This window comes from Gadus chalcogrammus, chromosome 18, assembly GCF_026213295.1.
Source record: "Gadus chalcogrammus isolate NIFS_2021 chromosome 18, NIFS_Gcha_1.0, whole genome shotgun sequence".
Lineage (NCBI taxonomy): Eukaryota > Metazoa > Chordata > Actinopteri > Gadiformes > Gadidae > Gadus > Gadus chalcogrammus.
Genome location: NC_079429.1, coordinates 12,049,711 through 12,062,210, shown reverse-complemented (window position 1 = coordinate 12,062,210; position 12,500 = coordinate 12,049,711). Strand labels below are relative to the sequence as shown.

The 12,500-nt window shown below is 45.4% G+C and overlaps 1 protein-coding gene and 1 non-coding gene across 2 annotated transcripts in view; both read left to right on the top strand.

The window, feature by feature from the left end:
• fam20cb (FAM20C golgi associated secretory pathway kinase b) overlaps positions 1-12,211 on the top strand; it is a 53,056-nt gene extending 40,845 nt beyond the window's left edge. Inside the window, exons 4-11 of the mRNA XM_056577255.1 lie at positions 1,347-1,439; positions 5,468-5,583; positions 5,979-6,159; positions 6,662-6,771; positions 7,049-7,130; positions 7,362-7,421; positions 8,818-8,968; positions 9,092-12,211. Coding sequence (XP_056433230.1) covers positions 1,347-1,439; positions 5,468-5,583; positions 5,979-6,159; positions 6,662-6,771; positions 7,049-7,130; positions 7,362-7,421; positions 8,818-8,968; positions 9,092-9,196 — 898 coding nt within the window. The 3' untranslated portion in view covers positions 9,197-12,211. The remainder of the gene's footprint in view (positions 1-1,346; positions 1,440-5,467; positions 5,584-5,978; positions 6,160-6,661; positions 6,772-7,048; positions 7,131-7,361; positions 7,422-8,817; positions 8,969-9,091) is intronic.
• On the top strand, positions 5,142-5,214 carry trnar-ccu (transfer RNA arginine (anticodon CCU)). The gene has a single exon. It is a non-coding gene; the product is annotated as a tRNA-Arg (tRNA).
• Positions 12,212-12,500: the final 289 nt, after the last annotated feature.

The window sequence follows — 12,500 nt, the reverse complement described above, 5'->3', positions numbered from 1 at the left end:
CCGCTGAAGCAACATTTCTGCTCCCTGAGCCCTCCTCTACCTTCCTCAGTGCTCTCATTGTTTCCTAACCTGGACATTGAGACGTTAAACAGGGGCGCAATGAAGCCTGAGTAGTAAGATGTTAATGAGGCGGAAAACCTCAAAATGCATTAGTGTTTTGTTGTGCATTGCATATCCTTTGGGCTATTTTTATAACACACGCCACTGGTAAATAAAACGCTCATTTTTGATACGTGTAATATCAGAATTTGCATCAAGCTCCATTGACAGGTATCCAAACATTAAATCCACCGTTTAAAAATCCATCATTCAGTCAATCTTTATTTATAGCATTCTTCGTGCAAACAGTGATACAAAGGGCTCAACAAGGGAAAGAAAACCGGCCTATTCTGCGCTTGAGGGTCCTCCAGCATATCCAGGCCGCGGTAGCCAGACAGCCCTGCTACTCCCTGGGCTAGCTGCCCTCTCCCTCCCCCCTCCCCTCCGCAGCCCCCATCCCTGGCCGTCCTGGCCTCTGTTCCTCCAGCTCTGCTGTTTAAGCCCTTAAGCATCGCATGCCTTCTCCCAGTAAGAGCCTTACACAATAATATGATGTGGAAAGCACTTTCGTGGGTTTGTGTGTGTGTTTGTGTGTGTTGTGTGTGTGTGTGTGTGTGTGTGTGTGTGTCTGTGTGTGTGTTGAGTCTGAGTAAGAGGTTCAAAAGTGTTAGCCATAGAATACACCGTAATGGACACTTGAGGAGAAGAAGAAAAAAAGGAAAAAAGAGAAACGGCTTTGACCTTGAATAGGGCCTTCTCTACGGTGTGTCCCGTCAGGATGGTGTTTAACTGTGTGTGTGTGGGGGGGGGGCTCGGCTTGGTTCTCGACAAGTGCGGACACAGCAGTAAAAAGGATAAGCAGAGCCTTTGGAGTCATCCTGTGGTGAATGAAGTGCATAAATGAATGCGATGCGGAGTGTGTGAGTGTGTGAGTGTGTGGTTCGACAGGGGGGGATGGGCGCGGGGGATTTCGCCTACAACAAGGATTATCTCACTTCCAATATCATGGAGACCACAAAAAGTGTCATGCATAAATGCCGGAATAAATCCATTGCAAAAATAGAAGTAGGAAATGTTACACCCTAATGAGTAACCATGTGTTATTCAGCCTGCTGTTTAGTGTGTTAGCAATGGCTCAGTGGCCACACTGATATTCCAGTAAGTCATTCTATTTTGCGGACCACCTCTAACCTCTATGTGTGGCTGTGTGTGTGTGTGTGTGTGTGTGTGTGTGTGTGTGTGTGTGTGTGTGTGTGTGTGTGTGCGTATGTCTGTGTGTCTGTGTGTGTGTGTGTGTTCCCTTACAGACAGACCCGGGATCAGGAGACACCGCCAGACTTTTTCTACTTCTCGGACTTCGAGCGACACAACGCTGAGATCGCCGCCTTTCACCTGGACAGGTGAGCTCGACACACACGCATGCACACATACACACACATGTACACATGCACATGCGCGCTCACACTACCATGCACACATGCAAAAAAATTAGGATCTATGGCGAATTCATTGACAATATTATAAATCTAAATCCACTTCTAATCAAATTAGAAGTGGGATTGGAATTGAGAGGGAGAGGCAGAGAGACAGTTAGAGAGACAAAAAGAGAGAGAGAGGGAAAGAGTGAGAGCGAGGGAGCGAGAGACAAAAATAGTGAGGAATTGTTGGACGACTCCTGTGAACAGTCTGCCTCCTCCTGCACTCCACCGCTCTCTCTCTCTCTCTCTCTCTCTCTCTCTCTCTCTCTCTCTCTCCCTCTCTCCCCTCTACTCTCTCTCTCTCTCTCTCTCCTCTCTCTCTCTCTCTCTCTCCCTCTCTCTCTCTCTCTCTCTCTCTCTCTCTCTCTCTCTCTCTCTCTCTCTCCTCTCTCTCTCTCTCTCTCTCTCTCTCTCTCTCTCTCTCTCTCTCTCTCTCTCTCTCTCTCTCTCTCTCTCTCTCTCTCTCAACAAATCTGCGTCTGACAAATACTTTGCGGGATGAGAAGGCGGGTCCTAGAGCAGAGGAACCCCCAGGCCGCCCCTCATTCTGATCAGCGTCTGGGTTCAAAGGCCAAGCCCACGTTGCCATGGCAACAGTAGGGCATTAAAGAGTGGAGGGATGTGTTGTTAACTCTGGTGACAACTTCCAATATGAACGCACACACACACACACACACACACACACACACACACACACACACACACACACACACACAACACACACACACACACACACACACACACACACACACACACACACACACACAGCTCTTTAAAGCCACACATGTGTTCTCAAATGAGAGGAAGTGGTGGTTAGTGCGCTGCAGCCCAGGGGGGAATGACACAACTCAGCAGCTGTGGTGATATCAGCCCTCTCATGATGCAGTCTGCTGCACATCTGGGGTTCACACACATACACACACGCACACACACACACACGCACACGCACACATACGCACACACAAGCTCACAGATGCACAAGCTCACACATGCACTCATATGCTCACAGACATGTGCTCAAAGACACATGCCAACCCACACACACACACACACACACACACACACACACACACACACACACACACACACACACACACACACTAGCTCGCACAGGCACATATATGAACACACAAACACGTCCTGACACACACACACACACACACACATGCACGCGCACACATATGCTCACACATACACACTAATGCTTATGCTGACTCACAGAATTACCCGCACAAACAAACAAATACACACACCACACACACACACACAAACACACACGCTGACAAACAGAAATACATACACACACACCCTGACTCACCGAAACCAAGAAACACACACATACACCCATGAAAAACACTATGAAACAGTGTGTGTGTGTTTGTTTGTGTGAGTGTGTGTGTGTGTGTGACGCAGTGTCACACACACTCACACACACGCACTCACCCACATCCACATGGCGTGTGAGTGTGTGTGTCTTAAAGGGGAGGCGGAGGCTGTGAGGGTCTATATAAGGCAGCAGCAGGCCCGACTTCCCTCTCATCCAGTCTGCTCTCAATTAAAGTCTGGCTCCTCCACTCTGGCTGGTGTTGGGCCCACGGGCCCGGCTGACGCCCAGGGACCCGCACACGCCACACACACACACACACACTAACACACTATACGCCCGCACGCCACACACACACACACACACACACATTAACACACTATACGCCCGCACGCCACACACACACACACACACACACACACACACACACACACACACACACACACACACACACACACACACACACACACACACACAGACTGTGCACGCGCACACACACAAACATACACACACAGTCACACACCAACCAGCATGCATGCAGCACACATATTCGCACACTTTATGCACACAAACGGAAACACACACTATGCGTGCATAGTACGCACATGCATACACTCACACACACGTTAACCACAATATGTGCACAAACGCATATATATATTTATATATCACAATCATACATACATACACATACACACATCTTTAAATACAAACACACATACAGATGCATGCAGAACGCATGCTTTTACACACAGAAATAGATATACACCACAAAAAATACACGCGTCACAAAATAACACCAACAGAAAGCCCATAATAGCCTTTTCTAAACTCTGTAACACAAAGTATGTCCTAATTGATATGTATGCTTGAACATATACAAACACAAGCCATACACTCTCTAGCAATACACATAAAACCTCAAAGACACACACACCCACACCGACCCACTCTATCTTGTTATGAACAATTCTCTGCGCGTCATTAATTATGTGGTTCGATTAAAAAAAGACTGCTTTGCTTTGATCTGCCTTGGGAACAAATTAACCGTTTGGTGAGGACGAATCAGAGCGAAGCCGTGAGAGAGAGAAAAGGAAGAGAGAGAGAGAGAGAGGGGGATAGAGAGCGAGAGAGTCAGAGGGGGATTTTTGGAGGACTGAAGGAGAAGGAATTTGATTGAAGCTGCCATGGTTCCCTTTGGCATGGCAGCACGCCTGGGCTCAGCAGGACAGTATGCTCCGTAAGTCGGCCTGGCTGCCTGCGTGTCTGCACGTCGGGATCTCTTATCTTGTATTTCCTACGGGCCTGTCTCTCACTCGTCTTGTGTGAAGAGAATTAATGGATTCAAAATCAGGTGTCATTGTGGCGGTGGAAAAGGGAATTTTAGAAGTGAAAAGAAGCACGGGCATTCTGAAACACATTCATGTTCCTCTCAAAGCTACCATCTCTTCCTGTTTATTTATACGCCTCTTCGCAATCACTTGTCTCTCTCTCTCTCTCTCTCTCTCTCTCTCTCTCTCTCTCTCTCTCTCTCTCTCTCTCTCTCTCTCTCTCTCTCTCTCTCTCTCTCTCTCTCTCTCTCTCTCTCGCTCTCTCTTGCCCTCTTGCATCTGTCTCTATGTTCTGTCACCTGTCTTGGCCTTGAAGGCCTTGGCCTTCAGGTTTGGTCAGAGCAGGGCATTTCTAAAGTGCTGTGGCTGTTATACTAAGGTGGTACTTACAGTAGTTAAAGACACACACACACACACACACACACACACACACACACACACACACACACACACACACACACACACACACACACACACACACACACACACACACACACACACACCTACCTACCTACCTACCTACCTACCTACCTACACAAGTGCACGCCTGCCCACACACACGCGTGCCCACATACATATATAAACAAACCCTCACACACACTGTAGCAGACAGGATATGATTCGCAGTGACAGGATATCATTCGCAGTGACATTATTACATACCCGACACTGATTGCTTGAGACAACCTTTTTCAAACATTCCTCTTGGTCCCTGCTCTTTTCTGTTTTCATCAAATAACCTAAATTGATGGTTATGGCTAATATATATACATACATATGAATGAGCAACTGTCCTTGTAAACTGTTATTATACATGCAACACAATGGCCTGATATTCAATGATTTATTAAATTTCCTGTTTGATCAACCGCATGCCGTTGCGCTAGACTGCCCTCTGGTGGTGAAATACTGCAAGCACGTTATAATGCTCAGAAATTGTTCGCCCCCATTCGTATTTGACCACGTGCAGCCCCAGTGGCCTAATGGATAAGGCACTGGCCTCCTAAGCCAGGGATTGTGGGTTCGAGTCCCGTCTGGGGTGGTTTGTGTTTTTACTTATGGGTTCAGGAGTGACTTAACAGGAAGCTTCCAAAATGGATCAACCATTATAATATAATATGCCATAATAGAAAGTGAACTTTCCCAACAATATTTCTCCATCTCCCCTCTCCATAAAATGCCAAAAGATAACAACTTTTAGAGGGTACACATATTGTTTTGCTTTATTTTGGCGTCAAGCAGACACAGTTGTGTGTATTTAGTCCCTAAATGTGTGTTCTTCCGGCTGCTCTCAGGATCCTGGACTTCCGGCGGGTTCCCCCGGTGGCGGGCAGGCTGGTCAACATGACCAAGGAGATCAAGGACATCACCAAGGACAAGAAGCTGTGGAGGACCTTCTTCATCTCCCCAGGTACTGCAGGAGCATTGTATTATTCACTATTAAATACACATTTACGGTGATAATTGTACCATTTTTTAAAGTTTTGTTTATTTATTTAAAAATATTTATTTTAGACCTGCAAATTAATTTGCAGTTTTAATAAGTATTTTACTCCGTTACAGGAGGAAATAAGTACAACCCCTGCAACAACCCCCCACATATGCAGAAACTGACATTTACTGCATCCAAAGACAATGTCTTTTTACTACCCAAAAACATGAATGAAAGTCACACTCTCTTTCCTCTCTATTATTCCCCCCCTCTGTTTACAGCCAACTAGCTCTGCCTCTACTTGAATGTTGAACGATTTTCCTCAAATTATTTTGGGAGTAGAAACCCTTTTGTTTCCTGTCTGGTTTCCGCAGCCAACAACATCTGCTTCTACGGGGAGTGCTCCTACTACTGCTCCACGGAGCACGCTCTGTGCGGGAAGCCTGACCAGATAGAGGGCTCCCTGGCTGCCTTCCTGCCCGACCTGGCCCTGGCCAAGAGGAAGACCTGGAGGAACCCCTGGAGGAGGTCCTACCACAAGCGCAAGAAGGCTGAGTGAGTCCCATCCTCCCCCCGAGTTTTATTTTCTTCAAATTGAGGCCTATTTAAAGCATAATGCAACCTTTAAAATCAAGTGTTCACTCTTCTTTGTTTATTTGAAATAAAGTGATAATTAATTTTTTAAAAATCACGGTAAAGGCGCCAAATTAAGTCTCTGATGAGACCCACTTTAAAATATATGTATTTATATTTATTTTATTTGTATTAATTTTACTTTTAGAGTATTTAAAGATTTTTTCTAAATATCTTGTTTACTCCTTGTTGTCGTGTTGTTTTAAGGTACTAAACTCCATGTTGTGGTGTTATTTTAAGGGGCTAAACTCCTTGCTTTGGTGTTGCTAGAGTTGTAAAACTCTTTGTTGTCATGCTGTTTAAAGTGCTGTACTCTTTGTTGTCATGTTGTTTAAACGCCTTGTTTCCGTATTGTTTTAAGGTGCTAAATACCTGCTTGGGGTGATGTTTAGAGTTGCTAAACTCTTCGTTGTGTTGTTCTAAGGTGGGAGGTGGACCCAGACTACTGTGAGGAGGTGAAACAGACGCCCCCGTACGACAGCGGGACGCGGCTGCTGGACATCATGGACATGACCGTGTTCGACTTCCTCATGGGTGGGTGGGGCTAAGAGGATGTTGATCAATGAGAATGCACGCCAAACCCCACTTCCTGAAACACATGTACAACTGCACTTCCATGTACAATATTAGGGGTTTGAACATTTTAAATATTATTTGTTACCTGTAATAGCATGAACCGGAAGTAATCTAATATTAAAATAATTAAAATAAAGTAATAATAACAAACCAAAATAACACTTGACCAACGCAAACACACACAGACACACACATAGTTACTGTCAGTCACAATGACAGTATCTTGTCTTTGCAGGAAACATGGACCGCCACCATTACGAGACGTTTGAGAAGTTTGGAAACGAGACCTTCATCATCCACCTGGACAACGGCAGAGGGTAGGGGGCGCTGATATACAGATTCATTCATCAGTTAAAATGCAAAATTTGATTTGGGTCAATTAGGTAAATTAAGAAGATCTCTTCCACATCTGTCCAGTAGAGGGCAGTACAGTCAAATGGATCTACCTAATACACAGCTGTACTACTGAAGATATTAATATTATACTTGCAGAAAAGCGGACAGAACCTTTATACTTAAATTCATATGTGTATCCTCGTCCGTTGCAGGTTTGGAAAGCATTCTCACGATGAGGTCTCGATCCTGGTGCCATTGAGCCAGTGCTGCAGGTGAGAAGCCATCAGAGTCAAATAGACCGGATTACATAGTGTCCTACGGAGAACTTGTTTCTTGGGAGGCCACTAGTTTAGTTGTTGGTGATTGGTTAAACAGAGAATACATGGAGAATCAATGACACTTTGGTTGAATGAATAAAACACAGATTGGGTTTTGTGTCATGCAGAAGAATGCCGAAAGCCTCTTCTTTGTCTGCAAAAGGTTCACACAACATATGTTTTAAAGGTGCAATGTGTATGATTTGGCCGAATTTAGAATATGAGGATAGCAAACTCACACACTGCACCTATAGCATTCGATTTTATGAGAAAAGAAGCGACAATAGTTTTCCCAAAAAAATTAAATCAAAGGAAGCTTAGGATAAATAAGTACAAAAGAAAAGCTTAAATGTTCTTGATTTGAAGAATAAAAGATACAAAAGTTGTTGTAACACATAAGAACAAACAAAAAGGATTAAAACCCACAACATGCAGACAAGATATTATGAATCCAGAACATTGAAACCAGGGTCCAGAATCAAAGTGGTTCCAGAGCAAGCAGCTCTGATTCTCATGGAGGTGACCCCGTCTCCCTGTCTCCGTGTCCTCCTGTCTCTCTGTTCCTGACCCTGTCGCTCTGTTCTTGACCCGGTCTCTCTGTTCCTGACCCTGTCTCCCTGTTCCTGACCCCGTCTCCCTGTCTCTCTGTTCCTGAACCTGTCTCTCTGTTCCTGACCCGGTCTCTCTGTTCCTGACCCTGTCTCTCTGTTCCTGACCCGGTCTCTCTGTTCCTGACCCGTTCTCTCTGTTCCTGACCCTGTCTCCCTGTTCCTGACCCGGTCTCTCTGTTCCTGACCCGGTCTCTCTGTTCCTGACCCTGTCTCCCTGTTCCTGACCCCGTCTCCCTGTTCCTGACCCGGTCTCTCTGTTCCTGACCCGGTCTCTCTGTTCCTGACCCTGTCTCCCTGTTCCTGACCCGGTCTCTCTGTTCCTGACCCGGTCTCTCTGTTCCTGACCCGGTCTCTCTGTTCCTGACCCTGTCTCCCTGTTCCTGACCCGGTCTCTCTGTTCCTGACCCTGTCTCCCTGTTCCTGACCCGGTCTCTCTGTTCCTGACCCGGTCTCTCTGTTCCTGACCCTGTCTCCCTGTTCCTGACCCCGTCTCCCTGTTCCTGACCCGGTCTCTCTGTTCCTGACCCGGTCTCTCTGTTCCTGACCCTGTCTCCCTGTTCCTGACCCGGTCTCTCTGTTCCTGACCCCGTCTCCCTGTTCCTGACCCGGTCTCTCTGTTCCTGACCCTGTCTCCCTGTTCCTGACCCTGTCTCTCTGTTCCTGATCCCGTCTCCCTGTCTGCCTGTTCCTGACCCTGTCTCTCTGTTCCTAACCCTGTCTTCCTGTTCCTCGCCCCCCAGGGTGAAGAAGTCCACCCACCTGCGTCTGCAGCTGCTGGCCAAGCAGGAGTACCTGCTGTCCTCCATGATGGCCCAGTCCCTGCTGCGAGACCACCTCGCCCCCATCCTCATCCAGCCCCACCTGGACGCCATGGACCGCCGCCTCCGCCAGGTGTGTGTCTGTGTATGTGTGTGTAACCCTAGACCGTGAATTAACCCTAACTATATAGAGCTAGTTCCAAGGAACTTCACTGTGAGGCTGATCAGTGATGCCTTGGTCCTTGCTGCTGCTCAGGTGCTGACCGTGCTGGCCGACTGCATCGAGAAGGAGGGCTACAGCAACGTGGTGGCGGACGACCTCCAGGGGGAGCCAGCGCACACATCCCCCAGACAGAGGTAGCTGGCCGGGGAGGCGCATGCTAGAAGGACCTGAAACCTCCTGGAGATATGGGACCCGGAATAGACTTTTGATTTCCTCCTCTGGTCGCCGTCTGCTGATCTGAGACGGCTGTGGCTGTGAAACTGACCACACAGTGGATGGCACACGTTCGGCTATTTTAAACTCACGGGGATGGCTGCCCCAAGGAACCCAAGGCGTTGTTCTTCTGGGAGAGAGAGAGAGAGAGAGAGAGAGAGAGAGAGAGAGAGAGAGAGAGAGAGAGAGAGAGAGACATAGAGAGAGACAGAAAGAGAGACAGCCTCTCTGATACAAAAACACAAAGTGTAAAGACTTGATGAACAAGAAGCTGGTGTTCGGAATGAGTTGACTGGATTATACACAGCATCGGACCCTACCGCATCACCTTAAAGAAACCCCTCCCCTACTCTGATGCTAGCATCGCAGGCTAGCATAGCAGGCTAGTGTAGCAGGCTAGCTATTGCCACCTGCCCCCATACAGCAGCGCTACCAAACAGTGAAAGAATGAACGATTCTTGGGAGGTTACCCTTTTCTCCTTGTCTGGATAAGGACCTGTTAGAATTCAATGAATTTGAAGGAGAAAACACACACACACACACACACACACACACACACACACACACACACACACACACACACACACACACACACACACACACACACTGAACACTACAAAACACTCAGCCCCCTGAAACTGAAATAAGTGTTTAATGTGTTGTTGTACGGCCAGAAGTGTTTGAAGTTGGATGATAATATTAAGGGGAAAATGACATTGGTTAAAATATATTGTGTTGATTTATTGCCTTTTTTTTTTGCACAAGATTATTTTTATTATCAAGTTACTTAGCCTACTTGTTACTTACTTATTTTCTTTGGCAGTTGGGATATACATATTTGATGGGAGTGCCGGTTTACTCCTGGATCGTTAAAGTTTCATTTTCCTGTCAAATGATCACTGCCCTTTGAAGATTATTTATTGTAGTTTATATTTATTATTTAAAATTAGCGATACAAAACGTCAATCATCTATTTGTTGTTTTGGGATTGAATGGGTGAATTGGGAAACTAATGTTTAGCAGAGGGCGGAAAAGACATGTATGGAGCCATACAGTACATCTAGCTGTACTACTGAAGTTGACAACCTTTCTTGAAATTGTCCCCACTTGCATCAAAGATTGTGGGTTTTGCTGTTTCCAAATCACATTTACATTTTAGCCGGGAAAAAAGTACCCAACGCATATCTGTTATTCTAATTAAACTGACATCCCATTGCTTGCCAAACTGTTTACATCAGTTGTGTTTACAACATTTTAGTTGTTTTTAATGTTATTTCATTACTATTACATTACATTCCAGGTTATATGGAAAGTTAGATCAACACGATTGTGGTACCAAAAGGCCAAATGAACATTTTGTTTATAATTTTAGATATTTTTTGTTTTCGTTTTTTGGGGAGAATATTTGTTAATTTTATAAAAGTATGTTTGGTGTCCAAATGTTGGTGTTATGGAGAGATAAAAAAAACGGGGATAAATATTGATGCTTTCTTACTGACAGATTATGGGATAAAACCCAAATCAGTGGAAGATTTCGTTGGGTGAAAGTTAATATATACAGTAGGAAAATCTAGTGCCTGTGCAATGATAGAAATACTTGAATGTGTGGTTTATTGAACAAAGGGTTTTGAGGATGTCACAAGACATAGTCCCAGAGGTCTACCTATATAGCTATGTGTACGCTGATACCATTTATTCCATACATAAGTTTCCATGGTTCCCGTGTTGGTATGGTGTGTGTGTGTGTGTGTGTGTGTGTGTGTGTGTGTGTGTGTGTGTGTGTGTGTGTGTGTGTGTGTGTGTGTGTGTGTGTGTGTGTGTGTGTGTGTGTGTGTGTGTGTGTGTGTGTGTGTGTGTTTGTTGCTCTGTGTGTGTGTGTGTGTGTGTGTGTGTTGCTCTGTGTGTGTGTGTGTGTGTGTGTGTGTGTGTGTGTGTGTATTTGTGTGCGCGCATGGGTGCCTGTGTGTGTGAGAGAGAGAGGAAGAGAGAGACTATGGATGAAAAGCTTCTGTTGTTTTTTTAATTGAACTCACTGTCTGTGGCGTTTCTTTGCATCATGGTAGAAGTGCAATAAAACGAAATGTACAGAACAGTCTGAATTACGCGTCAACTTCCTATTAAGAATGTATTGGTATTGGAGATTAAGAATGGGGTCAAAGCATTTTGCGCAATGCAGTGATATCAAGCCTTATGACCTGTTCTACAGCCTCATCATCCTGTTCTTCTTGTCTGTCAATTCAAGCCCCCAAAAACCACAACATTCAAATATAATGAATTTAAATGTTAGTTTTTAACTTTGGGTTGTTTGATTTAATCAGCATTTGTATGTGTTTATCCATGTCTTTTTTCCAGAGAGTATTAAGCTTCTCGGACACCGACCTGAAGTATAACGCCACGGTGTGTGCCTACAACAACGCTCACCGCAGAACGACGCGAGACCACTCAAATGTTTCTCACTTGGTTCGTAACCATGGAGATAACTCGTAGGTGTTATCCCCCTCTGAATCCTTAAAGAATTTTGTTGGAATTCTGAAAAGTTTTCGAATTCGGGCTGATGGGGGTTCACATCTTTAATAGTAGAAACAAAAAGAAGAAAAAATACAACACGACACAATCAATTTTGGCATCAGCTGATAGGACAGTAGGCCTACTGCTATAGTGGCAAATATTTCAACTGGAATATTTGATAATAAATAACTATAGGCCTATATTGCTTTTGGGAGCCTACACTTTGTTATAACCAATTGTATTATTGTATCAAAAGCGTCTTTGTTTTACATTGGAAGGATGTTGCAAAAGTCCACAGTGCCCACACAAACGCCCCCTCAGCCTGGCTATTGTACATAAAGATGTTTACAGTTCCCACTGTACCGTTGTGTTTTGATAACCTTTCCCTGGGCGATAGCTCACAGCCCCCGGAAAAGCCATCGCTTGGTTTACATAAACGCATTTATTTAGAGAGAGAGAGGGAGAGGAAGAGAGAGAGAGAGAGAGGGAGAGAGAGAGAGAGAGAGAGAGAGAGAGAGAGAGAGAGGGAGAGAGAGAGAGAGAGAGAGAGAGAGAGAGAGAGAGAGAGAGAGAGAGAGAGAGAGAGTATGAATGGGAGACGTCTGGTCGTTGACAAACATCAGACACCAGGAGATGTAATGAGTGTGGCCGGCCGCAGACGGGACGGGAGAGGAAGCATCGTCATGGGAATGAGAGGCGATGATTATCAAATCTGATTCGG